A 27,155-nucleotide genomic window follows, 5' to 3' on the forward strand; every position below is an offset into this window, starting at 1 on the left:
TAACATTGCCCATGCTGTGAAAGATGTGTGTCTTACTATTCTAGTCAGAGAGTAGTCCATGAGTTCCATGAGGCCATGGTGAAGGCCCAGGTTTGATCTGACTAACTAGTCACAAGGTAGTCAGGGGAAGGGGTATAGCACGATGACAGCTCAAGGAATTGAGGAAGTCTTTTGCTGGAAGGAGGTGGTACCCAATTGACTCTGCTGCTCTGGGTTATCTTTATTTTCTTCCCTTCCTATTTTGCAGATTATTTGGCTCAAAACACCATGGCACGACGCCCACGCAACAGCAGAGCCTGGCACTTTGTCCTGAGTGGGATACGCCGGGATGCAGATGCACGGGCAGTGGCTTTGGCCTCTGGAGCCCGTGGATGGGGCTATGACTCTGATGGGCAGGTAGGTTAGAATATTAAGACTTACAAAGTTAAAATGTGCTTTAAAAGAAATTATTTTTAAACATCCATTAAGGAAACCTCCCTCCCCACCCCAGCATGCAGGTGTCTAATGGCTTGAGGGCTAGGTGTACTGTGTGGCAATACCAGGCCCACAAAAAGGGAGGAGGAACAAAGGGGGCAGGTGCCCTGGGGCCCTCTGATTTCAAAAGGACTCTGGGTTCCCTGTTGCTGCAGCTGCGGCAGTGGCAGCAGCAGGAACAGTGGCAGCCAGATCCCCAGGCCCTTTAAATCACTGCCAGAGTACAAGTGGGATGCTTTGGGTGGATCTTAGGGCTGCTATGGAGGGAGGGGAAATCTGCCCTTTTTTCCTGAGGCTCCACCCTTTACAGGAACACTGCACCTGTACTCCCACCTTGTCCAGGGGCCCAGTAAGTCTGTTGTTCCCTCTGACAATAGCATGCACAATAGGCCACATTCGGACAAGAGGCCAGTAGCCTAATCTTATAGACATCTAAACTAATGCAAATTAATTTTTTCTCCAAGATGTATGTATGTTGGACTCTCACCCAATTACCAGATTGTAATTTACAGGTCCCCTTGTCACACCATTGCTGAACTTGGCTCACTGGGTATAAATTGATATAAAAGTAGGAAATGAAGTACAATCATGTAAGACTGTATAAATTAAAATAGCGATTGACTTCCTCCAGCTTGCTTTCACCCATCTCCTAGGTATACAGGCTAAACTCTCTTGCAAGTTACAAATTGGTATGAAAGTAAACCTGGCTCAGACACCTAATTGGTCCAGAATTCTGAGGGACCATGTATAATCCCTTTTACCATTAGTCCTGTCAGAGTGGCTTAATGTTTCTACAGTGGTAATGTTCTCTCTAAATTCTGCAAGCTCAATTCTGTGGATGGGAAAGAGGAGAAGATAAACAGCAGAAATTTATCTGTTTTGATGTTCAGGCCAATATCTTGGAAATCTACAAAGGAGAGGAAAGCTCTGGGATGGACTATGCACAGATGACCCAGAGTCGCACACAATCCAAGAATATCCAAATGTCCTTGTAGCTGTTCACTTTGGTGTTCAGTCTGGGCAATGGAGCAGGAATGCATGGGAAACAACAGGCTAAATATCTAATGCCAGTGTAAATCTAGAGTCCCTTACTAAAGTCATTTGAGATTAGAGTGTGGCCCTGCACCTTCTATTACATACAAATACTGTGCAAAATAAATCCATTTAGGACAGTAGTTCTCAGTGTGGGTGCTGTATTTGGCCCAGTGAGCACATAGCTGCATCCCATCTGTGTGCTAAAGGCTGCTAGTGCAGCAAGGTCTAGGTTTCTGGCAAGGAGGCAGGATTGTGAGCAGCTGGTTGGCCCCACATGACTAGGTCCCGAGTTAGGGTCGTGTCACTACATGATAGGGTCCAGGGTTCCTGCTGCCTGGCTCCCCACCCACTCCTCTGTTCTGGGCCTCACTGTGTGGAGGGGTCTCTGAGTGGGAGGTGCTGGGGAGAGGGGTTTGTAAGGGAGGATGGGGGTTGCTGTGGCTCTTAACCTTTGGCCTAGGTAACACATTATGATAAGTTGAGAACCACTGATTTATGTTTAGCTGTTTGATCTACTGGCATATAGGGATAATAATGTTAGGTGCTATTGAAACTAAATGTCTTCTGTTCTCATACACCACTCTAAGCAAAAACCTTTTAATGAAAAGGTCTTAAGTATAAAGCCCTCCAATCATCTGGCCCCTAGGACACAGACCTGTATGGAGTGCCACCCTCTCTTCCACATGAGGAACAGCAGAAGTTACTGCTTGATCCACTATTCCCTCGCTCCTGATATGCAGTCTACTTCCCCCCCTCCCTGCTTGCTGTATTACTAGTTAGTATCATCCCAGCCCTTTCTTCTATGTCAATACCTTAGGCTATGTCTATGCTACAGGGTTTTTGCGCAAAAACCAGTGGAGCGTCCACACCTCAAGCGTGTCTTTGCGCAAGAAAATCTCCAGTCAATCGACAGAACAGAGGGCTTTTTGCGGTGAAGGTATACCTCCTTCTACAAGGCATAACGCCTTTTTGCACAAGAGTTCTTGTGCAAAAAGGTGTGTGTGGATGCTCAACAGAGGTTTCTTGCGCAAAAAGAGCCTATTACAAAAAGCTTATGGGTGCTCTAATGGCCATTCTGTGATTGGCCATCAGAACTTTCTTGTGCAAGAGAGTCCATGCAGTATGGACGCTCTTTTGTGCAAAAGCACATTGCTTTTGCGATGTGCTTTTGAGGAGTGGACACGCTTTTCTGCAAGAAGTTTTTGCAGAAGAACTCTTTTGCAAAAGGCTTCTTGCGCAAAAACCCTGCAGTGTTTCCCAACTTAGCTTCCCAACTCTTTCTCTACCCTGTGTCTGTCCTTTTTCTCCACTCCTATAGTTTCCTCCTTTGCACCTCAAACATCCCTAAATAGCATCAGTGGTTTAAAATCGAGATCTTGAATGCGGTGTGCTTGTAGTCATCCTCCACTTCGCTTGAACTTTGCATCCTTCTCCATCAACTCATCTGTGTAGCCTACACAGTGTAGGCTCTTTTGGGCATGTGTCTCCTGGGACCTTTAAGTATTACTGAAATAATTACAAAGCCATGGCTTTATAAAGCACTGCTGAAGCTGAGATGCCTCTCAAACTTTAGCTTTCTGATGGTATCCCTCTGCTTTTCCTTGGCAGCACAGTGACTCTGACTCTGAACCAGAGTTTCCTTCCCTCTCACCATCCATTCCCAGTGCCATCCCTGTGACAGGAGAGTCCTACTGCAACTGTGAGAACCAGAATGAGACTCCCTACTGCTCCAGCCTGCATACTATCCATCGGGTGAAGGACTGCCAGTGCGGAGAAGAAGATGAGTGTAAGGAAGCAGCTTGTAAAGTGCTCTTGCTATTCCCCTGGGGTTTGAACTGTGTTGTTTTCTCTTTGCTTGTAACTTTTGGGATCCCATCCAGATAGAGGTAATGGTGCCCTGCTCATCTGTACAAAATGGTGAGGACCATTACTGCATTCTTAGAGTGGAAAATACAATGTGTTAATTTTGCATGGGTGCTGTTCATTCTGATGACATGCTCCATAGGGAAAATGGGAAGGTAATCAGTATATTATATCTTGTGTGATTCACTGGCTAAACTCTGAATATGCTAGTGCACCAGATCTTGCCTGTGGGGACCTGGTTTAAAATCCAGATTAGGCCATAAGAGAAACTGAACTTCATGGTTGCATCCCAGGGTGCGTCCACTCTGCTCTACTGTGAACTTCTGGGATGTAAATAGCAGTGCACACCAATGTGCTACACTTCATGTAACTCCCCCATGTGTATGCTGCAGGTACAAAGTAAATGATTCATAATTCACACTAATATAATCCAGTGTGCACTGCTGTTCACACACCCATAGGCTGAACTGTGGGATAGGGTATGTATGCTAACTTTGATCCTCATTACAATTCAGTACAATTAGAAAACTGGTAAGGTAGTAAGGAGTATAGCAGATGAGGCTTGCTGTGCATTAAGAGCTAGCTAAAATCTGGGTCTGTCCAGATGATGGGGGTTCATATATCAAGAATGAGAAGCCTGCACACTGCTTGGACTCTGGCTGTAATTTCATGAGCCTAAAGGAAATAAAGATGGGATTCTCAAAGATTCAAGGAAGCTCTAGAAGCGTCTTAAATTCTCATTCTCCCAGATTAGACCTCATCAGGTCATTTCCTGCCCATCTTTCAGAGTGACAATGCTGTGACTTTTGTGGTTTGTAATACAGAGTAATGCTGCCCTCAGTGTTTTATTTGTGGCCTGGCCTCTGGTCCAACTTCACATGATAACTGACAGCAGTAATGTACAGGATAGTCATATGTAATTGCAGTTACCTAAGACTAAGATGCTTACACATTTGAGCTTTGGTGTCACACCAAAACAAGAGCCACTGTTTGATGTTGGCAGACATGGTTAAGAAGGATGAACCACATTAACATGACATCCCTAGAATACAGCAAGAAGGTCTGGGGCATTAACAAGCTGAGTATTCAACAAACCCACCTTGCTGTTTAGCCTGCTAGACTATAAAAATGGTAAAGGCTGTTAAACTGTTACATTTCTGGATTTGTGCAGTCTCATATAGCCCTACCTCCTAAAAATGTTGTCTTCTTTCTCAACAGACTTTGAGTGGGTGTGGGATGACATGAATAAATCAACTGCAACACTCCTGACCTGTGACAACCGCAAAGTGAACTTCCACATGGAGTATAGCTGTGGCACTGCTGCTATCCGTGGGAACAAGGAGCTGGCAGAGGGCCAGCACTTCTGGGAGATCAAGATGACCTCTCCAGTCTATGGCACTGACATGGTATGTTGAACTGACTTATTTAGGAACAAACAGGTACACAGAGATACGTTTTTTCAACAGAACTGTACTTGATAGCACACCACCTCAATATCTCTGTGTACTTCATGAAAACTGGACTCCTCCCCAATTATCAGGCAGGGAAACTAACAGTTTAATGCTTGAAGGGGATCATTAATTAGCTCTGCTCTGGCCTGCGTAACATAGGCCATTCAGTTTCACTGTGATACTCCTATATTGAGCCTAAAAACTTAACTTTTCTGGTTCACTCTAATTGAAGTGACTCACTTGAGATCTCAGAGCCAGTTGTGATGTATAGGGGCCATATTCTGCCTCTCTATCTTCCCTTTTGTTACGTTGTTATTTGTAGGTCATCAGCTAAATTCCCTTTAAGCAGCCGCGCAGCTTCCTATTAAAGCCTCAAGCAGGGGCTCAAGGCTGCAGCAGGGAGAGATGCTTCTCCCCAAGCCCTGAAGCTGCCACAGCTGCGGGAGAGGCATCTCTCCCTGCCAGCCCCAGCAAGGAACTGCTGCAGCTGGGGCAACTCTGTGCTGGGCTGGCAGAGAAGTGGCCAGCAGCAAGTGTGGCTTCTAAGGGGGAAGAGCCAGTCAAAGGGCTCCCCATGCTGAGCACCAGCTCTGCACTCTTGTTTACTGGTTCCTGGCCAATAGGAGCTGGGGGCAGCACTGAGTTAGTGCTGACTGGGTGAGAGCAGTGCACCTGGCAACCTTGTGCTGCCTTCCCAGTAGATGGACCTGCTGGCTTCTCCAGGGCGTAGTGCTGTGTCCTAGGATAGGCAGGCACCAGACTGCTTGTCTTAGTGCCACTGACCAAGAGCTTCCAATGTAAACCCAAGCCCCAACCCCCACCTTGAGCCCTCCTAAAGCCAGAGCTGCTTCTTGCACCCCAAAATCTCATTCCCGGCCCCACCCAAAGCTCACTCTCCCAGCCTAGAGCCTGTATTGCCTCCTATACCCCAGCCCAAAGCCCCTCCCCAAACCTGGAGCCCTTCCTACACCACAACCCCCCTGCCTCAACCTGCAGTCCCCTCCTGTATTCTGAATCCCTTGGCCTTAACCCCTCAGTCTGGAGCCCTCTCCTGCATCCTAAGCCACTTATCCTCAGCCCCCTGCAAGAGCCCACACCCTCCCCCCTCAGCCAACTGCCTGCCCTACCCTGGAACCCCCCCACAACCTCCATATAGAGCCCTCATCCCAACCCCTTGGCTCCACCCAAACTACACACTGTGTGCATAATGACTTTTGTTATGTGCACCAACATGGAGGTGATATATCACATAGCAAAAGTCATTCTGCACATTGACACAAAAAATGTGAGGGAACACTGGTTCACCAGCGGTGATCTAAGCATGACAAAATAGAGAGATGGGCCCAGCTGCACAGTGCATGAAATGACAGAAATGTAGAGAAACTCCCGATTCCTACCCAGTCAGAGATGCACGGTTTTCTGACTAATCCTAGCATATGATGAATGCTGGAACAGCATTGGACAGTTTAGATAAAAAAGCTACTATTTAGCTAACAATCACCATTTTTCTTCCCCTGTTGGAGTTCTGACTCTTTTGTTGTGACCATCCCCTGCTTTGCCTGCTTCTATCAGAGAAATAGTAAATTTCTAGAATGCAGGACTAAAGCTGTAACTTGCCCAGAACTTTTTATGGACGCTGTTGGGACATGCTAATAAAAGTAGCCGAGGGAGAGACCAAAATGGCTATGATGCGCTTAAAGCCCTGAGTGGTTCCATGGCAGAAACTAGGACCTTATGTTCTCCTTTGGCATGGGCTACCTCCATCCAGATGGTGGGAATTGGGACTTCAGATGTGAATCTCGACAAGTACCGCCACACATTCTGTAGCCTGCTGGGCAAGGATGAAGACAGCTGGGGACTCTCCTACACAGGTAATGTAGGGGTGTGTGTGGGGGGGGGGAGCTCCCTCTAGTGTTTATGGGAAAGGTTCGTGGCTATGAGGAAACCTAATCCTAGCAATTGTGGAAGTGCTTTCATGGATGGGATTTATACTGAAATGATCACCTGGACTGTGAATTTGCTCTGATATTCCTGATGGACTTCAGCTGAAACTGCTGCCCACAGCCAGCCTTCTGTTGGAGTGGTGGAGAAGATCCATGCCTATTGCCAGTGTTGCTGTATTTCCCATCAGGATTGCATCTGTCATTTAAAACATCTTTTATCTAGTGAAGTAACTCACTTAACAGGGTACATAGTCTAACCTAGAGGCTGAACTTTGTCCATGTCCCTCCTCCTCTACAGATAACAGTATAAACCACGGGTGGGTAATAATTTTGGCAGGGAGGCCACTTCACAAATGCTGGTTGTGGTTGTGAGCTGTCTCTGTCCCTGGAAGGGGTGGGGCCTTAGGCAAAAAGGGGTGGTTCCTTTTGGGCCCACATGTCCCCCCACCCTCTGCTAGGGACTTTGCCTTCACACCCCAGTTGGGACTGGGGGCCGGGAAGCATGCAAAGTCATTTGCTGTTCACAATGGTTGGCACATTGTGCTCCTGGTTGGGGAGTGGGGGGTAAGGTGCCAGCTGCTTTGAGCGAATTACTTTGTGAGACCTGGGAGCAGGGGAGTGGCCAGGTGGCCACAGGCTAGATCAATCCACTTGGCAGGCTGGATTCCCATGCCTGGTATAAACTCTCCCCCCCATTAGAAGTGCTTCCACCTAATAAAGGAAGTTCAGTCTCTGTTGTTCTGTATTTGCTCAACTGCTGAGACAGCCAGTGAGGCTTCCTCCCCCCAGCTTTAGCTCATTGCATATAGGCTGTCCTGCTGCAGAGGGACCACAACTTTGTCTTTTAATACATTTGGCCTATACTTGACCCTGGGTATAGAGACAGGAGTATAGTCCACTCTTGGCTGTCTCCTGAGCTGCCAGGGACCCTTCACATGGTTTCGGATGGGGGCAGCAAATGGGAGTCATGGGGGAAAATCTAAAGGTTTTTGTTTTTGTTTCTGAATGGTTGATTACTTCAGTCTATGCAACAAATGGAAAATAAGATGGATTTAAGGAGTGTAGGATTGCTTCTTAATCTGCTGTCTGTTTAAGGACTACTTCACCATAAGGGAGATAAAATGAACTTCTCCTCAAGGTTTGGCCAAGGCTCCATCATTGGGGTTCATTTGGACACATGGCATGGAACTCTCACTTTCTTCAAAAACAGGAAATGCATAGGTAAGAGTTGGAACAAGGTGGCCTTCATCCAGCCAACCTCACCCTTCAGAGGAGCAAAGTGATGGGCCAAAACTTCCAGGGAGGGAAGGGTGTATGAATTAGTGAACCTAGAGCCTTTGCACGGAACTTGAGCTAGTTGCTACCTTTTGGAAGTCTGTGCCATCAGATTGTTACTGGGCTTCCTTGATTGGCAAGCTATAGAGAAGATTAAATGCATGAAGCAGGTGTTACTAGAACACCCATTCATTCTTTCAACAGGCCTGACTTCAAAAATCTCCTGCGCTCCATATCTTTATCCATAAATTTGTAGACCCCACATTTGGTGGGGGAGAGGCAACATTGGAGGACTTTTTCCTTCATCCTCCCACTTTCCTGGTTCTTCTCCTGCAGACTGAGCAACAGAAGTCTGAAGTGCAGACAATGCAATGTTCATTGGCGTTAATTTCCAGCAAACATGATCCCAAAGCACTTCACACCAGTTAGGCTGCTCTGTATGCCAAGAGTCCATTCCCTGTGTTCCGCCCCCAACTCTGAGACTGCAGTGTGTTTACCCTCTGTCCCCTTCTCCGTTCTTTGTCTGTGTCCCTGTTCCTCGTTCCCTGTAGTCCCCACCTCCCCCACTTCTTTAACAAACATGATTTCGGTTTCCTTTCCTTACTTTGTTTGACCTCAGCTTATATAGTAAAACTTGAGTTTTGCTTAGCCAAGGGCACCAACAGCCTTCATGGACCCTTGGGCAAGGTGTCGGGGGTAGCTCTGCTCTTGTAACCAGCCTTCTAAATTGCCCAGTGCACGGCGCCCCCCCCACCCAACATCCCTCAAAGCTGCCCAGAGCATGCAACGCACTGCTGCAAGTGGCTGCTTATGGGGCCTGGAGCTCCAGACATTGTCGCTGCCGCAGTAGCAGGGAAGGTGGCCAAAACCTTCAAGTCCCAGGGCAGTTGTCCCCTTTGTTCCCCTGTTTGTAGGCCTGTACTTAGCTATACTGTAACCAATCATTTTACTGAAACTTTACTAACCAAGCCTAAAATAATGTAATCTAATTCTCTGACCAATTATATCCTACCACCTTGCCAGATCTACATCCATTAAAATTAAGTCCACAGCAAACAGTTAGTGAACCAGAGACCATACAGATTAGCAATAGAAAACTAGAGACCTTAAAGACAAAACAATAAACGAGGGTTTCACAATCACAATTAAGTGCGTTCTTTCCAGACACAAATACTAAATTTTCTTTTAAAATCGAGGATCTTTCCTTTATCTGGAGCTGTAAGATTGGATTACCTTAACAACAGTCTAATTTTACTGTATTTCAATGTGACTGGTTTGGAATGTGAAGATGTGACCATACACTTCCCAGTTTATGGCTTCCCTGTGCTGCTTAGCCAAAGAATAAGGCCTTAGACTGTTACACTGAGAGAAGGTCCATACACAGGCAGACTTGTGACTTTGATTATTTTATACCTCTGTAACTAGCTAGATGATGATAAAACATCTACATTCTTATTATAGGTAGGCCTGTATATTTATAGTCTAACAGTTCTGATCACAGGGTATCCTCCGAACTGTCTCTGCAATGTAGGCAATTATCTAATTGTGCCTTGGCTTCTTTGATTGTATTTCCTCTCAGGAGTTGCAGCTACCAAACTGCAGAACAAGAAATTCTACCCCATGGTGTGCTCCACTGCAGCCAAAAGCAGCATGAAAGTGATCCGCTCATGCACCAGCTACACATCCCTCCAGTATCTCTGCTGCTATCGCCTCCGCCAGCTGTTGCCCAACTATGTAGATACACTGGAAGCGCTGCCTCTGCCCCCCGGACTCAAGCAAGTTCTACACAACAAACTAGGCTGGGTGCTGAGTATGAACTGTAGCACATTGAAGCCTTCCACCTCCTCTTCCTCCTTGTCTGGAAGCGACTCTGATAGTTCCTGTGGATCAGATGCAGAGGCGTGCCAAAGGAAGAGGTGCAGGAGGACATAAGTTATTTTCAAACAAACTGCCTGGGGGTGTTTCATTTACTATCTGAGGATGATCCAGGCCTGGCACCTCTTAGTGGGGACATCAACTTCTAATCAAGTTTGCAGAGACTTCTACCCTCTTGGAATCTTTAAGCTACAAGCATCAGCCACTTGCCTTGGAAACCTATCCCAACTGTGGAGTGAGTTTGAAATGGGCATCCCAGATAACCTGCAGCAAAATATCCTAGATTCATCTCCTATTCTTCTTTACCAGCTCATTTCTCTGGAGCGCATAGACTTTTCCAGCAGAGATGCACGTTCTCAAGCTGGCTTCCAAGTGTGGGTCTCTTCTAGCAGGCTTTATGATCCAATCAATGACTTGACTTCTATTAAAAGACAAAATCAGTTACCACTCCACCCTCTCCTGTCAGGTGTTGGTTTGACACTTGCAATGAAGGCATTGAGTCACTGGGACGTGATCTAAAACAGCAGTATTAAGAGAGAGGCTCTTAGAATTGCATCTACATGTTTTACTGTTGGCACTGTTATGAACAAGCGGTTACTTGCTAAAGCTGATCTGTAAGTGATCTCATTTGAATCCCATGACTTTAAATTGCTTTGCATGTTGGGTACTGCTGCTTTGCCTGTATAGAAGACTATTAAATGGTAATAAACATACTGTTTACTTTGGCTCATACCTTCAGTGGCAATTAAAGTGTGCCTCTCAAGAATATTACAAGTATCATACGGAGTCTTGGAAGGGCTTTATTAGCGACCAGGCTGAGACCTCATGTTGAGGGGCAGATTATTCCCCAATAGCCTCATGGAGTTCTTGCATCATCTTCTGGCACTGGGCCCCCTCAGACAGGATACTGGACTAGATGGTCTGATACACTATAGCAGGTATGTAGCTAAGTAGTTGCACTTTATGCAATGTGAGAGAGGAGGCATCTGACTTGTTTCCTCCTCTGTTAATCAGATTAATAGCTGAGTTTTTGATTTTGCTAAAAATGGATGAATAATGCAGGGCTCCTATTAAGTCTGATAGCAGGATCCACATAACTGTCACTGCTATGAAACTCAGCACAGCTTTATCAGCAGTTATTTTGCATAATGATTGTGCAAGACTTGCACGCTGACTGTAGCAGGCCAGAAAGTTTCTTCCTCTGCTTGGAATCAGAAAAAAAATGCTCCTTAAAGGGCTGGATCCTTTAGCAGAAAATAATCCACCAGTGGCCTGAAACTACTTTCACTGACCTTTAATAATGGAAAAACCCATTTCCCAGCTTACAAGCGACCCTGATTATAAGGCTTTAAGTGTCACTGAGAAAATGTCTCTTGTAGCTGGCACCTTCTGGATAACTAGAAAGTCAGGATACAAAGTGGTGGGAGCACATACAATAATTACTCATTTAACATGTGCCCACTTAACACATTTTCGCAACAACACGATTTTCTTTTAGGGAATGTTTTTCGAATAACACGACCGTCCCTGAAAAACACGAAAATAACCAAGTGGCGGACTACTTTGCGTGGCGGTATAAGTTGGTGAAAACAGTGGTAATATGCATTAGTGGATGAATACACATGGTCACAGCACTCCTCTGCTCACTCATGTTTTTGTCTGTGTTTTAACAAGCCCTGGCGACTTGTGTTGCTTGATATCTAATGTTGACATTGACAACCCAGCACCAATAAAAAATTGACTTTGCCACCACCACCTGAAACACAACCCCCACCTTTTCCATTATTTTTAATTGGAAAATTGACCCCAGATAGCACATTTTTGCTTAGCATGAACATTTTCAGAAACACACCTATAGTGTTCAGTGAGGAATTACTGTATTGAACATGTTACAGGACATGCCTGGTGCTTTACCATGTGCATCTGTAACAGTAGTAGGTCTACAGTTGTAAGGACTGATTAGAAAAAACATACACACTCCTCCTCCCTTTTTTCCTAATTGTGAGAGCTATGGAGCCTGCTGTTGTACAATCTGACCTCTCAGCAGTATTGAACAGTACAGGCAGTCCCCGAGTTACGCGGATCCGACTTATGTCGGATCCACAGTTACGAACGGGACCCTTCCTCTCCCTGGTCTCCAGCAGACCAGGGAGAGGAAGCAAAGCGGCGGAACACGTGGGCAGCGGACAGGGCTGTCCGCTACCCACGTGCTCCGCAGCTTGGCTCTGCTTTGCTCTGCTTTGCCCCCCCCCCCCCCCATCACCCTGGTCTGCAGACAGGAGGGGCGGGGGGGGGGGCAAAGCAGAGCCAAGCCGCGGAGCGTGGGGTCAGCTGACAGCCCAGATGCGTCTGCAGACCAGGGGGACGGGGGACCAACCCAGCAGCACCCCAGCTGCTCTGCCCCAGGCGTCCCCAAGTCAGCTGCTGCTGAAACTGACCAGTGGCTGACTACAGGAAGCCCCTGCCCCGGGCTTCCTGGAATCAGCTGCTGATCAGTTTCAGCAGCAGCTGACTTGGGGATGCCTGGGGTTCTTAAGTTGAATCTGTATGTAAGTCAGAACTGGCGTCCAGATTCAGCCTCTGTTGAAACTGATCAGTTTCAGCAGCGGCTGAATCTGGATGCCAGTTCCGACTTACATACAGATTCAACTTAAGAACAAACCTACAGTCCCTATCTTGTACGTAACCCGGGGACTGCCTGTATCAGGAAACTAACTCCCCCCACTTCCAGTCTTGCGTCAGATGAGGCTGAGTTAGCATATGACTTCTGGTTAAGGTGCATCCTCTTCAGGGGCAAGATTAAAGCTCTGCAAGTAGCTGGAGGCTATTTGAGAAGATTCTTGTCTGAACTGGAGCTATCACTGCCGTGAAGGAGTTTACATGCACCGCATGAAGGCTGAGACCTTCAGCTTTTTCAATATTAATGGTGCTGAACTAAGTCTGGAAAGCACTACAGCGTGTCCTGTAAGCTGCCTTTTACGTTCTCAGAACAGGTGGGGGAAGAAACTCAAGTGCCTATGTATCCAGTTAGAAATATTCACTGGCAGAGAAGCTGATACATGGTGATACCACTTTAAAACTTTCTGCTCTAATTATGCACCTTCCCTGGGATAAGCCCAGTGCCATCCAATGTGATGAAACAGAACTGAACTTGCTTCTCCAGTCGCAGGACCTGTCATGAGAAGCTTAACCAACATCTAACAGCTTCTTCACCTATATTAGGACACATTGTTGTGGTTAAACAAGGAATTTCTTTACTTACATTAATTTATAAAGAAATCAGCTAGTCAGGTCATTGTGTTAATGTAGAACCATGGAACTTCCATTGAAAACAAGGATTTCTATGAATCTGCTGTCCCTTCCCAGTTTCCTTCCTAGAGTCGAGGGGAGCTGCGAGTACCAAGCACATATCAAAATTCAAACAGGAGGGGGTCAAAGTTTGGGGGCTGAATGAAAGGAAATTGTTTAAGCTATTGGGGGGTATGTTTGCACTGCAGAGGTTTTTTTTGGAAAAACATCTTTTTCCAAAAACGCCAGTTATGTCCATACTGTAATTGTGTTCATTCGAAAGAATGAGGCTTTTTCTGACACTGGTGATCCTCTTTCTACGAGGAAGCAGCCTTTTTTCTGAAAAACTAAGGCATGTTTGGACAGGAAAAATGGAGTTCTTTTGAAAGAGGAAAACGCACGGGTGCGCTGCTGGCCCCTCCACCCATAGTGATCACAGCTTAAATGCGAGAGAGCACCCATCATTCAAAAAAGCAGATTGCTTTTTCAATGCACTTTTGGGCTGCGTCTAGACTGGCATGATTTTGCAGAAATACTTTTAACTGAAAAGTTTTTCCGTTAAGTATTTCCACAAAAAGAACGTCTAGATTGGCACGGATGCTTTTGCGCAAGAAAGCTCCGATGGCCATTTTAGCCATTGGGCTTTCTTGCGCAAAAAATTAAGGTGCCTGTCAACACTGGCCGTCTTGCACAAGTATCCTCTGTGGCAAGAGGGCTTATCCCTGAGCAGGAGCGTCAAAGTATTTGTGCAAGAAGCACTGATTTTGTACATTAAAGTCAGCGTTCTTGCACAAATTCAAGCAGCCAGTGTAGACAGCTGGCAAGTTCTCGCACAGAAGCAGCTGCTTCTGTGCAAAATTTTGCCAGTCTAGACGCACCCTTGCTCTGTAGATGCTCTCTTTCGGAAGAAGCTTTCTCAGAAGATCTCTTCCAAAAGAAGCCTGCAGTCTAGATGTAGCGTGAGCTTAACAGCTGTGGGGTTGAGGGCAAGAGAACAGTACATGCTCCCTTTTTGCTCAAGAGTTTTTCTCTAGCTAATCTGGCTATCCAAGTGCAGAGGCTGCCATAATGATTTTAGTCTGGCCCAGTGGCATAGCTACAGGTGGGCCTGCATGGTCCATGGCCCACCCACCCATACAGGCTGGGGCTGACACCATGCCACCTGGTGCTCCGACTGGTGAGCAGGAATGGGATGTGGGGGTTGACCTTGCACACTCCAGCCAGGGAGCAGGACGGGGATGCTGGGGCTAACCCTTGTTCACCAGTGCTCCAGATGGGGAATAGGGCCAGGGCCTGGGCTTACCACCCTCACCATTGCCTGTCCTCCCAAACTGGTCCTTCTGGCTACACTTCCCCTCTAGGCGAGCAGGCAGTCAAGACCATTAGTAAAGTCCTGCTAATGTGTGGATCTCCAGTTATCTGTGGCCACAGTTGGGGGTGTAGAGATCCATGGCTTATTTTTGCAGATACAAAATTTGTATGTAGAACCCTACAAATCTGCAGATAGCTGCAGCTCATTTTTGCAGATATGGATGTGGATTCAAATTTTGTATTCGCATAGGGCTCTAACCGTTGGTTAGTTCCCCCCCCCCCCTTTTTTTTTTAAATCAATTCTACCACACTCAGGAGACAACAGGCAGGATGATGGTGATTTAGTCAGGCTTCTCTCTCCCACTAGAAGCTGGGGGGAGCACAGAGGTTCTGAATCAAGTATATATCAGCCTTCCTGAAGTCTTGCTGCAAAAAGAAACTGAACCCATTCAGCCCACGGAGAGATCAGTGTACTCCCCACTGCACTGTTGTGCTCAGAGACTGTCAGCTTCATACTGTGCTCTGCCCATGGATGCACAAAGAGGGGCATTTAAATAGGAAAACTGGAGCCACGGAGCTGAAGAAAGCATCTATAATGAAACAGGTCTTGAAGTACCATTTTCCATTCTGCAGCAGAATCCACTGTCTCAAGAGGCTGTACTCAGAGCAGCAGTGCTAAGCCAATGCTAGGTCAGCCACAGCTAGGTTTAACATCTGGACAGATCATCCCAAGTCCAAAACAAGGTCTGGATTGGTAGATGTTATGAAGAGATAGACTCTGCGGGATAAATCTGTTCCAATGCGCCGTTCTCTCCTGTTATCTTCTGCTTTTACCCGAATGTCACTCAGCAGGAGGAATCTATCCTTCTCTGTGCTGCACTCTTCATAGGCCTTAGAAGAAACAGGAGAACAAATTGGTGTAGGCAACACATACACATAAAATTCTATGGCATATGACAGAGCCACTGTGGAAGAAGGGGCAGGGCTCGGTTCAGAGGATAAAGTCATCAGGAAGAATTTTTGCTCAAGATCACCCCCAATTCCCCAAACAACTGATGTGTATTCCATTCTCTATGTTTCCAAAGCAGCGTTTGCCTGAGACAATGCTAACCAGGGTGAGGTGAGCAGGGAAGAGGAAGCATGTATTTGGCAAAAGGACTAGAGATGCTTTTAATTGTAAGTTCTGCCTCACTTGATCCTTGCTATCTCCTCCCTCTCCTTTGCTTGGATTGTTAGAGCCAACTGATTGCCAAGGAGGCTGGTGTAGAAATCAGACATTTAAAAATGATCGCAAAGAAAAGCATTGGATGTAGCACTGGAAGATCCACTGACCAAGCCAGGCCAGAGGTGAGACTAGACATAAGGCAGAGGGGAGTCTTGGGCTAGCTGGGCCACTGGGCACACTGTCAGCAATTACTGAAATGGCTCCTTAGTGTGATCATTAAACCCCAGTGATGTGGGAACAATTTTTACAGTGAAAGAGCTGACAGCCACTGAACCAAAGGGTAAGCCTTGGATATAACGGAAACCACTTCAAGCCAGGGCCTGCTCCCTTGGTTCCAGCACTTGCATTAAACCCTCCTGTTTGCAGATACGGGCATTTTGGAATCCCGTGTTATACAAGCTGTGTCCACTGATGGTCCCACCTCCATCAGACAGGGATTTTCCACTGGAAGGGAGTAGACCTTGTCCTGCTCTAGAAAAGTTCTCTACCCATGCCTTCACTTCATTAGCTCTGCAGCAGGGTTTTAACCCATTGCTAAGTGGCTCAAGGGCTTACCTGAAGCAGTAGGCTTGGGGAAGGATATGCTGCTGCTATGGCTCCTGCCACAACAGGGCTGACTCTGTTAAACTGCTTGATTTGTCTCTTCCACAGCTGTTTCAGTCCCGTGCCATCCTTCTCTACTCGTATACTGCTGGGCCAGCCCCCATCAGTGCAGAAGGAGAATAGTTGAGTCTTCAGCTGTTTCCTGCAGGAAGACAAATGCAGGGATACGAAAAAGTGATGCATGTCTGGGAGATCACATCTTGCCTGCAGCCTCTGTAATTGGGTTTCTGGCTGGTCCACCTCTTCCTCCAGGACCAGTATTTTATCTCCATTGGCTCACATTACTCTTCCTCCTGTTGCTAAGAGGGCAAGTCCTACTGTCATCTAACATTCCTCAACTGGATCTTATTTCTCAGCCTACTCCTCTTATCCCACCTCCACAAACAATGCTATTCCTAGATGGCAGAGCACAGTGTACCATGTGTGTGAATGGCAATGGGGAAGGGAAAGAGCCGAATCATCATACAGGGCCAGTCATGAAATGAACATTCCTACATCCAGTCTACTCTGAACATCTGATAGGAGACAACCTGGGTCCTCCCCCTCTACATGGAGCCTCTTGAAATACCATGGCACTGAGTTCAGCCTCAGGCTTTCTCTATGAGGAGCAACATCAACCATGCTCCCACCATATGTCAGAGCTTCAACCAGAACAAAGAGTGAGGCTGATGTTCTGGGTTTGGGGTTCAGCTGAGGATTAGGAGTTGAGAGCTGCTGCCTGGGTGACACAAACTCACTTATATGGACGTTTTGCTATTGCCTTGGTCAGCGCAGAAACATGTTGGCTCAACTCATGCCACGTGTCCAGGAACAAGACCTCAGTGTTACCCCAGAGCTGCAGCACCACCAGGCCCTGGAGGAGGAGGAGAACTAAAATTAGAGAAACATGCAAGACCCAAAGCAAAGTGATCCCAAGCTGAGAGCAGGCTTGGGAATGCCAGCCACAAGCAAGGACACCTCCCGAAAGGCCCTCGCCCTGCTCAGACTTCCAGCTGGCAGAAGCAGCCTCTTAAAGGTCCCACTCTGCCCCTGAGAAAGGGAGGAGCAAGGAAGGAAAACATACATCTGGACACTAAGAGGCCCTCCTCAAGCTTATACTGGGATCGGCTAAATGCATTATCTCTGATCACACAGCACAGCAGCAAAGCCTGCTCATCCCCTATTAGTTCCCACTAAGCCTGAGAGTCATAACCCCAAGAAGCAGGTCAGCAGTTTAGAGCCCACTTTCCCTTCAGCTGCCTGGTCTATTTAGACTGTATGTGCTCTGGGGCAGGAATTGACTCTTGCTCTGAAGATGTGTAGGATGCAATGGGACTCCGATCCCCGCTGGGGCCTGGAGATGGTAATGACGAGTCCCAGGGCCCAGTCACAAAATATCTGCCTAGGCACTGTATTATTTTAGCTGGCACCGCAAGAACATGGCACAGGTACAAAGAACACGCTGAGGGCCATTGCAGAGTCGACAGTTGCCAACTACCCCAGGCATCTCCTATTGAAAATACTGATGAAAGGGTCTGGCTTGACCTCTCTCGAAAGCAGAGGCCTCAACTGGTAGGTTCAAGAGGGGCAGATGCAGGAGCAGTGCAGGATTCACCCATGATGCTCTTTGTCAAACTCCTTCACAGCCCCATCCCAGAGGGTGAGAGGAAAGTGGAGTCTCTATGTTCCTCAGCCCTTGGTCTCTGATGAAACTGACAGCAAAGAAGGGCACTAGGATGTTTGCTTTCATAACACAAAAGCTTGGACATTAAGCCTGGGTCTGAGCTTGACAATTCCTTTTACACAGGCCACTGCATACTAGGGCTGTGTCTACACTGACACGATCTTGCACAAAAGCGGACTCTCTTGCTCAAGAACGTGCTGCCTGTCTACACTGGCTGCGTGTTCTTGCGCAAGTAAACTGACGTTCTAATGTATAAAATCAGGGCTTCTTGCACCAGAACTCTGATGCTCCCGCTCAGGAAGAAGCCCTCTTGCGCAAGAGCTCTTTCAGAAGAGGGCAGTGTAGACAGGCAACATGAATTTCTTGCGCAAGAAAGCCCTATGGTTAAAATGGCCATCAGAGGTTTCTTGCGCAAGAGAGTCTACACTGGCATGGATGCTCTTGCGCAAAAGCACATCTCTTGTGCAAAAGCACATGCAAGTGTAGATGCTCTCTTGTGGAAGAGTTTTTGCAGAAGAACTCTTCAGCAAAAGAGTTTTTGCATGAGAACGCGCCAGTGTAGACATAGCCTAGTTGGGGTGTTTGAGCAAGGGGTGTGGACTCTGCCAACCTGGACCAGAACTAAGCCAGTATCCACAGAATGAGAAGCTCCAAATCCTCACTACCAATCTCCTGAGTATCCCTGTTCCTCCCCAATCCCTTTGCCAGTAACACCTATGAGTTTTCCAAGGGGGAGGAGAATGTCTGGTTCAGGAGAGCTGTCACCTCTCCTAGCAGGCATGTCCCTGAGTGCTCTCACACAGCTACAGCTCCCATGTCCTCAAGCAACATTAGAGTTCAAAGCCTGTAGTTTGTTCACCTCCTCTAGCTCTTGCTGCGTCATAGACAACTCTGGGCTGAGCTGGAATCTGAGGTCCTTGTGTCTGCTCTGCTCTCCAGGTGTCAGTGCCGACTGCTTGTCCTGATGACTGTCATACCTAAGTAGAAGCAACACTCATCTCACACATTCTCCCCTGGCCCTCCCTTGGCATAGTCATGTCTTAATTATGTACTGACTAGATAGACTCCTGGCAGAACCAGAAGTCCTGTTTTACCCTCCCGCATCTGCCAGCTCCTCCTGCCATAAGCCAGAGAAAGGGAGGGGTGAAGGAAGCATTTTAGTTTTGAGTCATGCCCTCCAACCACATACTGAAGACAAGAAAGACCTCCATTTGATTCTGTTCCTCCATTAGACTATCCATCCAACACTGTGCAGTGCTAAACCTCCACCTCTCCTTTTGGTCTCACATCGGGATGGGCTGAGTAGCCATCATTTGGGATATAGGACCATTCTGAGTACCAGCACGTGGACCAGAATGGCCAGTCGGAGGGAGCGAGGGGGACAAGCAGCAGGCAGGGAAAATGTAGCCTGGTTCATGGGAGTTGTCCTAGGTGCCCTCACGTGAAAAGATGCCAAGGAATGCTGTTGCTTGGGAGCCCTCCTCAGAGGGTTATCTGGAATGGTGTAGGCAGAGACCTCAGCCACTGTAGTGGCCTTCACAATGTGTAAAGATTTGCTCTCCCTCCATTATACGCAAGGCTACAGCTGACCTAACACAGCCTTCACGGTGTGTCTGCATGAGTATGGAACAGAGAGTCACATGAGTATCTATGTGACTAGGATGTCCTCCCAGGAAAGCCACTGACCAGCAACTTCACAAGGTGCCGAGAAAGGCTGGATCCAGTGAAGGCATGCACCCCAATTTAAGCAGGAGCTCAGGGGAGCTTGCTAAAGCTCAGGATTAGTGAGTAGGGAGGACACCACAGCCTGTGCTGGTGTCCAGTGCAACTCCAGCCAGATTCGCCAGGCAACTCTGCCATTCCATCACGACCCTCGGCTTTGAGGAGCGGCAAATCACTGGGCTTAAAAACGCCCCATTTTCTGCAGTACAGTTGCAAAATGGCCCTCTTGCCCCTTGCAATGCAATACACTGTTGCTTGAGGCCAGGTGTACATCTGAGAACATGCATTTCTTTGCACAAGCATGTTTCTCACACATACAATGCCTGCTATGTGATACAGTGAGCTGCTGGCACGGCATGGTTTTTTGCAGCTACAATTTAGGCACTAAGATTTGAAGTTTATCCCTATATGTCTCTCTTCTGAAGATAGCCTCTTCCACACTCACTTATGTGAGCTTTCCAGCCACCTACTACGCAGATCATACCATGTGTAGGCGCAAAGTCCAATGACAGCCAGGCTGTAGGATTTTAGGGAGGGGCCCTCCAAACAGTCCAAAGGCAACAACTGGCTCAGATCAGGCCTGTTCCCTGATGGGGCTTCTCTTAAACTCTGAAACAAAACAAGCAAATCACAAATCTCTTTCTTCCTTCTCAACACCAAGTGAATGATGGTGTAGTGGGAGAACTGCGAGGTCAGCCTAGTCACTGGGAACAGATGGTAGCTTGGGCAGGGATCAGCTCTGATCTTAGTTTGGCTGCTGGAATGCAAGGCCACTGTGTCCTTTCTGCAAGCTGTACCCAACACTTGTTATAATCCCAAATTCCTCCCTCCTGTTCACCTTTTTGTTTATGCTTCCATCACTGATCTCCTCTTGAGCAATGTCTGTTCCAGCGTTCAGTTTTCTATAGCACCTGCCTGAATGTGATTGTTAACGCCCCAGGGTAGGGGCCTTATTTTCTTGGGACTATAGAAATAAAAGGCCACATGGGGCTTTTCACTAGGTGACTGGGCAACAAAATGGCAGATTAATTTTAACATTGATAAATGCAAAGTAATGTACATTGGAAAAAAATAATCCCAGCTATACATACAAAATGATGGGGACTAATTTAGCTATAACTACTTAAGAGAGAAATCTTGGAGTCATTGTGGATAATTCTCTGAAAACATCCACTCGATGTGCAGCAGCAGTCAAAAAAGCAAAGAGAATGCTAAGAATCATTAAAAAGAGTTAGCGAATAAGACAGAGAATATCTTACTGTCTCAGTGTAAATCCATGATACACACACATCGTGAATACTGCATGCAGATGTGGTCGCCTCATCGCAAAAAAGATAATCTCGGCATTGGAAAAAGTTCAGAAAAGGGCAACTAAAATTATTAGGATTTTGGAATGGCTGCCATATGAGGACAGATTAATAAAACTGGGACTTTTCATCTGAGAAAAGAGAAACTAACTGGGATTATGATAGAAATCTATAAAATCATGATCAGTGTGGAGAAAGTAAATAAGGAAAACTTATTTACTTGTTCCCATAACAGAAGAACTAGGGGTCACCAAATAAAATTCATAGGTAGCAGATTTATAACAAACAAAAGGAAGTATTTATTCACAAAACACACAGTCAACCTGTGGAACTCCTTGCCAGAGGATGCTGTGAAGGCCAGGACTTTAACAGAGTTCAGAAAAGAGGTAGATAAATTCACAGATAGGTCCATCAATGCTTATTAGCCAGGATGGGTAGGAATGGTGTCTGTAACCTGTTTGTCATAAGCTGGGAATGAGTGACTGGGAAGAGATCACTTGATGATCACCTGTTATATTCATTCCCGCTGAGGCATCTGGCATTGGCCACTGTTGGAAGACAGGATACTGGGTTAGATGGACCTTTTGTCTGACCCAGTGTGGCTGTTCTTACATGTTCTTATCAATAACTAGTTGCACATCTCTTTTGTTTCCAAAGATTATGCTTCTCAAATTGTGTGCTTTGAAAGTTTCCTTTGTGCAAATATTTGAAGCATGGCTCTGAGTATGCAAACACTAACACATACAAAGTGATGGATTTGGCTAAAGCAACAGTCTGTCAGAACTTCCACTGCTCTGCTCAATAAGATGCACTATGCTCAGACAGGCTTTGTATATTCTACTCCACAGCTCTCTATTCACATTTGTGCATTCTGTAATATAACTCTAGAATAACTCCCTTCCACTTGTGTTACTGTTAAAAGGCAGCTTTCCCCAGACTTCTCTTTAGACCCAGATTTGAAAATGTACTCTACCTGAGTTACAGACAAAAGACGTTTGAGAAAGTCCCTTGGATCTACCAGCAGCACCACCTCATTTTCCTCTTCGGACTTCACCAGGGTATCATCCTAGGGGAACAGAAACAACTTCTGATAGGATCTAGGCAATCACTTTTCATTTCTTGAAACCAAGCATGCCCAAAATGAAATTAAGTTGCCAGGTCTCAGCCCAGTTATACCATCTGGAATGGAATGACGTAATGGCTGAAGTTAGACCTGTAAAAGGCAGATAACATAAATACAGAGCACTGAGGGTGCAGAGAACAGAGCAGGACACCTACAAAATTCATCAACCTAGATAGAGATGTTCAAACTGGACTTGGCTGTACTGCAGCCTGTGTTATCACCTAATTTAGTTCATTGGAGATATTCAGAAAGGGGAAGACCCCATCAAGGGGAGAAAGTAAGCAAAAGATTCACACTACATCTGCACTGCACACCATATCAGTGAGTTACAGCAGTGCTTCTCAACCAGTGGTATGAGTACCCTTAAGGGTACGCAAGAGAAGTCGGGGGGGGGGGGTACGTTAACACAACTGAAATTTGGAGAAAACTTAATTTTTGTTTTAAGTTTTACAGCGCTTTATTATTTTTGTACTTTTTACACCCAAAAATATCATCGCCTGCCCAGCTACAATTAAGTTATTTAAACAAATGTGTTGCAATGGTAGAAAAAAAATGTGTGTGTCTGAGTGTGTGTGTGTGTGTGTGTATTTTTTTAAAGGGACTACTCATAATTATTTTTTTTGAAAAAGGGGTATAAAAATTTTTGTATAAAAAAAAGTTTGAGAAACACTAAGTTACAGCACCAGCCAGCTCTTATACCCCAAAACATTTAAAACTCTGGTCATCTGAAGAAGTGGGCAGTGCCCACAAAAGCTCATGATCCCATCTACATGCTTTGTTAGTCTATAAAGTGCTACCAGACCATTTTTTAAAATGTATCTTGTACACTGTACAGACTAACTTGGCTACCCCCTGAAGCTTCTGAACATTTAAAGGGTTACTCAGACAACCAGTCATCAAAGTACAGGATTGCTCTCAACTCAGCAACCTGAAATCCTTGTAATGGACATGGGAATAAACAATGGTGCTGCACTGACCATTGCAGTTTATCTGCAACATTCCTCATTTGGCATCAAACAGAAGGTAACTTCACTCCTTAGGATTTCCAACAGCCTGCATTCAGAAACAGCCACAGGATTTTCTAAAGAGCTCACGGGCTTCCTTTAGTAGCAAGGGAGCCTACTGTTTTCCCCAGTGGTGCAGTTCAAATCATCATTGGCCATCAAGGACGCCTCGCAGACACAGAATTCTTTTTAGAAATCTTTTTCAACTAGTTATCTGAAACCTCTCCATGATCAATGGCTCCCCTGACCTCCATCCTTTTGGCTGCAGACATTCACAGTCCTTCCTGGATGTGTATGTGTTTGAGAAAATGACAACCAGTTGCATGAAAGTCACTCACTCAGAAATAAACTATAGGTCAATGAGACTCAAGTCCATTCCCTGAGCTACCAGTGACCTGAGACTGATGACCCCGTAGCCCCGCCCAGAAAGACAAGTGGAAATGCCCGCACTAATAATTAATGCAATTCAAAGCTCCTTTCCCACAGCATAGCTGTTATCAGTTTAAAAGTATAAAGCAGATGAGGAAGCCCTCCAGAGAGTGAGGACAGATTGGATTCAGATACTTACAACACTGGAGAAACCGTTAGGAGTGTTTCGCCTCCAGGTTATGCTGCAGGGCACTTCCTGAGGCTCAATGTAGTAGTTACATTCCAAGGAATCAAAAGCCTTCATCAAAGCATCTGACCCAGGATCTTCTAATAGACCTGAGGGGAAAGAGAGCCCCTGAGGAGGTCAGAGAAGGGGGTCTCTACCCACATGCTGTCCTTGCCTGTGGACACCACTCCAGCAGCTCCCATTGATCAATAATGGAGAGCTGTAGCCAGTGGAGGCTGTGGGGCTGGTGCCTGTGGACGGGAGGACAGCACATGGAGCCACTGCTTCTGGGGGTGGTTGTGGGGCCAGAGCAGGGGTGGGCCTGCCTTGGCTCCACTGCCAAGGCAGTGACCTCAGAGAAGGAAAGGGAGTGGTAATAAACAGTAACTAAAAGCCACACAGAGGAAATGATTGTTGTAAAATCCTGACTGAATATGAAGAAAGTAAATAAGGGAGTATTGTTTGCTCCTTTTCATAATACAAGAACTAGGGGTCACCAAATGAAATTACTAGAGCAGAGTTTGGAACAAACAAAAGGAAGCATTTCTTCACACAATCCACAGTCAACCTGTGGAACTATTTGCCAGATAATGTAGTGAAGGTCTGTCACAGGATTTAAAAAAAATGCGATATATTCACTGAGGATAGGTCCATCAATAATTATTAGCTAGGATGGTGTCCTTGGCCACTGCTGACCAGAAGCTGGAAATGGGCAACAGAGGTTGGATCACGTAATGGTTACCGGTTCTGTTCATTACCTCTGGGGAACCTGGCCCTGGCCACTGTCAGAAGACAGGGTACTGGGCTAGATAGACCGAGGATGGCTGTTCTTATGATTATTTCAAGCTTGAATACTGAATAGAGCAGTATGCTGCATATCACCGCATTATCTCATAGAGAAATTTGCAGCACACAGTTTATTACAACCAGCACATGCAGGGGCACTTACAATTAATTTTGCCTTACTCTTCCTGTTAAAAGACCCTATTTACAGTTGTTTGTAACTTTGCCAATCTTAAAGCATACGGAGATGAAATTTTCCACCTCTGGAGTCTGTCTCAAACTGACTTTATAATGGGAAGTTTCAGCAAAAATAGTTTAGACACTTCCAAGAACAAAACTAGGAAAAATGCATTGTTTACCCATGTTAGAAATGTTCCTATAACCATTTTAATTGGGATGCTTGTATGTCCTCATCCTTCATCACAGGGACTTGAAATTTTGTAAGAGAGTTACTCTACGTGTCAGGGATGGACATGCCTTTTGTTATCCTGTGAAAATTCACCTAATCTGCCCAAGTCATAAACCTCCAAAAAAGTCACAATTAGCACATGTTCAGGAGAGACTTGCCTGTGTTTAGCACCTAAGAATGTCCAAAGATTCCATCTGCCTTGAGCATGCTTCATCTCCTCACTGCTCCTACATGCCAATGACCTACGCACATGCCATCATTGTGGAACAACTGAGCATGCTGCCTTTTGTCTGTTGCTGACCTGCAACTGTTGTGGGACACTGTGCCATAGGAACTAAGCTTTGTTTCCCCTGCTGGCAGCCAGCAAAAAGGAGGGAGAGGAACCCACTTGACTCTAATGCAGAGGGGAGAGAAAAAAGAGAGGGGACAGAGGCAGGAGCAGAGTAGGAGGGGAAGATAGGCATATAGGGGATATTGGCCGAAACTGGGAGGAAAACAGGCAGGAACTAGAAAGAATAGCATCAGGAGGTGAAAGGGGCTTGAGTTGGGGAGGGTTAACAGAAAAGTTGGAGAAGACCCAGACAGAAGAGTTACCAATAAAATATAACCACTAGAGAATGCTCTCTTACAAAGCCTGCAACTGAACCTATTATTCCTGAATCTCAGCATTCCTCTATTGTCCGGAAAATAGCTGTAAAACCCACCAGCAAAGTGGATCTCCATCCCCCTCTACTGGCAAGTCCAACTGAAGATACAGCCTTCTCCTGGAATCAGTTACTCTGTTAGCTTAACTAGTAGTGCACTGTTCTTTTAAACAGGGAGGAAGGAGAGAAATACATTGTGGGAGGCTGACGTACACAGAACCATTCATGACAATATTTTTGTCCCATCAGGCATTGGGCACCTAATTCAAATGGGCTGCAGAACCGGTGGAATAGCTACCCACAGTGTATTGCTAGTATGGCTGAAGGTAGCTTTGGTAGTGGGGTTGCATTCTGTTGACTTCATTTGCCTACTGAGGACATGCACCTTCGACTTTGTAAAATCAAATGCTAAAAGTTGACTTCAATACATTTGGCCTAATTTTGTAATGTAGACGTGCCATGAGAGAGCAGTGCCTCCCAGTTTAAATTAATCTCCACCTTCATAGTAGAAAGTGGTATTAGCACAGTGAGATCCTTAGAATAAACACTAGAAAAAAAATTAAAGCTAGTTCAGAGATTGTCTACCTGGGTCTATGCAGACAGTCATGTACTTCAGACATTGGTCTGGTCGAAGCAGCTTCAAAGTATCAAAAGCTTCCCTTCGCCTTTGTTTTTCTAGTACCTCCTGTGCTTTTCTCCTTTCTTTTTCTGTCTTTCTGATTTCCCTTTTAAGTTTCCTTGATTCTGCTCTTGCCTGACAGGCCTTTATATCTGCTGGAATTCTCTTCATTATATTTTGGCTTGGAGAGGATGTAGCTACTTGTTGAGGAGAAGCTGGCTCACTAGCACTCAGACAGCTTTTCAGGTCTTCTTGTACAGCATGATCACAAATGCCATGATCCAGTGTGTCAGCAGTTGGGTTCATCAGGGTAACAGTTTCTGTTTGATGTGATTCAATATCACTGTCTGCATCAGAATCTGAAATTTCCCAGGCAGCAGCTCTTTTGAAAAACCTGTTGATTTTGCCATTGGATTGATTCTTCGACTTTTCCTCCATGGTTTTATTTTTCTCTTCTGCGTTTCTAATTACCATTGTTGCTTAAAAGGCTGCTTAGAAAATGCAGAGTCACTTGATATTCCATGCCAATTTCTAATATATAAAGCACTAGTACACATTTATTTTTAAAATATTTACCCTTTGTTCAGGTTCGTTTTATTTATTTTAATTGCAAATAAAGTAAGAATCATTAAAAATAGAATTTCCTTTCATGGTTAGTAAAATCTAGCTTAGGACAAACAAGCAGCTCAGCGATAGGATGTAGCTTTCACGTTGAGTCCAGCACTCTCTGAACTCCACACCAGCCGGACCGGCTCTGACAAACTCACCAACTACCAAGCAAGCAACTGGCCTGGCGAGTCATCGGATCCCAGTGTTTCCGCAGAGCAGGCCCCTACACCCGGAGGTGTCGCGGGGAGGCGAAGGCTGCGCGCTCCTGCCGCTGAGCGAGCCGGGCCAGCGCGCGAGGGCGGCAGCCGCGGGGCGCAGAGAGTCCGGGCCGGAT

The 27,155-nt window shown here is 46.1% G+C and overlaps 2 protein-coding genes across 7 annotated transcripts in view; one reads left to right on the top strand and one right to left on the bottom strand.

Moving 5' to 3' along the window:
- SPSB3 (splA/ryanodine receptor domain and SOCS box containing 3) overlaps window positions 1–10,648 on the top strand; it is a 21,358-nt gene extending 10,710 nt beyond the window's left edge. For 3 of the 4 annotated variants that reach the window (XM_006130046.4, XM_075898949.1, XM_075898950.1), the window contains 6 exons: window positions 248–396; window positions 3,118–3,295; window positions 4,591–4,778; window positions 6,592–6,694; window positions 7,862–7,987; window positions 9,621–10,648. In XM_006130046.4, the coding sequence (XP_006130108.2) occupies window positions 248–396; window positions 3,118–3,295; window positions 4,591–4,778; window positions 6,592–6,694; window positions 7,862–7,987; window positions 9,621–9,973 (1,097 nt within the window). In that variant the 3' untranslated portion in view covers window positions 9,974–10,648. The remainder of the gene's footprint in view (window positions 1–247; window positions 397–3,117; window positions 3,296–4,590; window positions 4,779–6,591; window positions 6,695–7,861; window positions 7,988–9,620) is intronic. The other variant, XM_006130050.4, reaches the window with a different exon arrangement.
- A 4,445-nt stretch (window positions 10,649–15,093) lies between these two features.
- Window positions 15,094–27,154, bottom strand: EME2 (essential meiotic structure-specific endonuclease subunit 2). Of its 3 annotated transcripts, XM_006130043.4 has the most exons (9): window positions 26,980–27,154; window positions 26,179–26,700; window positions 23,731–23,867; window positions 22,009–22,101; window positions 20,213–20,337; window positions 18,866–18,983; window positions 17,081–17,196; window positions 16,296–16,485; window positions 15,094–15,406 (listed from the first exon to the last, which is right to left on the bottom strand). In XM_006130043.4, exons 2-9 carry the CDS (start codon window positions 26,684–26,686, stop codon window positions 15,239–15,241), a joined length of 1,455 nt encoding a protein of 484 aa, XP_006130105.2. In that variant the 5' UTR covers window positions 26,687–26,700; window positions 26,980–27,154; the 3' UTR covers window positions 15,094–15,238. The 3 variants fall into 3 exon arrangements, with proteins under 3 accessions (XP_006130105.2, XP_006130104.2, XP_075755087.1); XM_006130042.4 differs by having other exon boundaries at window positions 26,179–27,134; XM_075898972.1 differs by lacking the exons at window positions 18,866–18,983; window positions 20,213–20,337 and having other exon boundaries at window positions 26,179–27,134.
- Between the last annotated feature and the right edge of the window lies 1 nt (window position 27,155).

Source organism: Pelodiscus sinensis, chromosome 16 (genome assembly GCF_049634645.1).
Source record: "Pelodiscus sinensis isolate JC-2024 chromosome 16, ASM4963464v1, whole genome shotgun sequence".
NCBI lineage: Eukaryota > Metazoa > Chordata > Testudines > Trionychidae > Pelodiscus > Pelodiscus sinensis.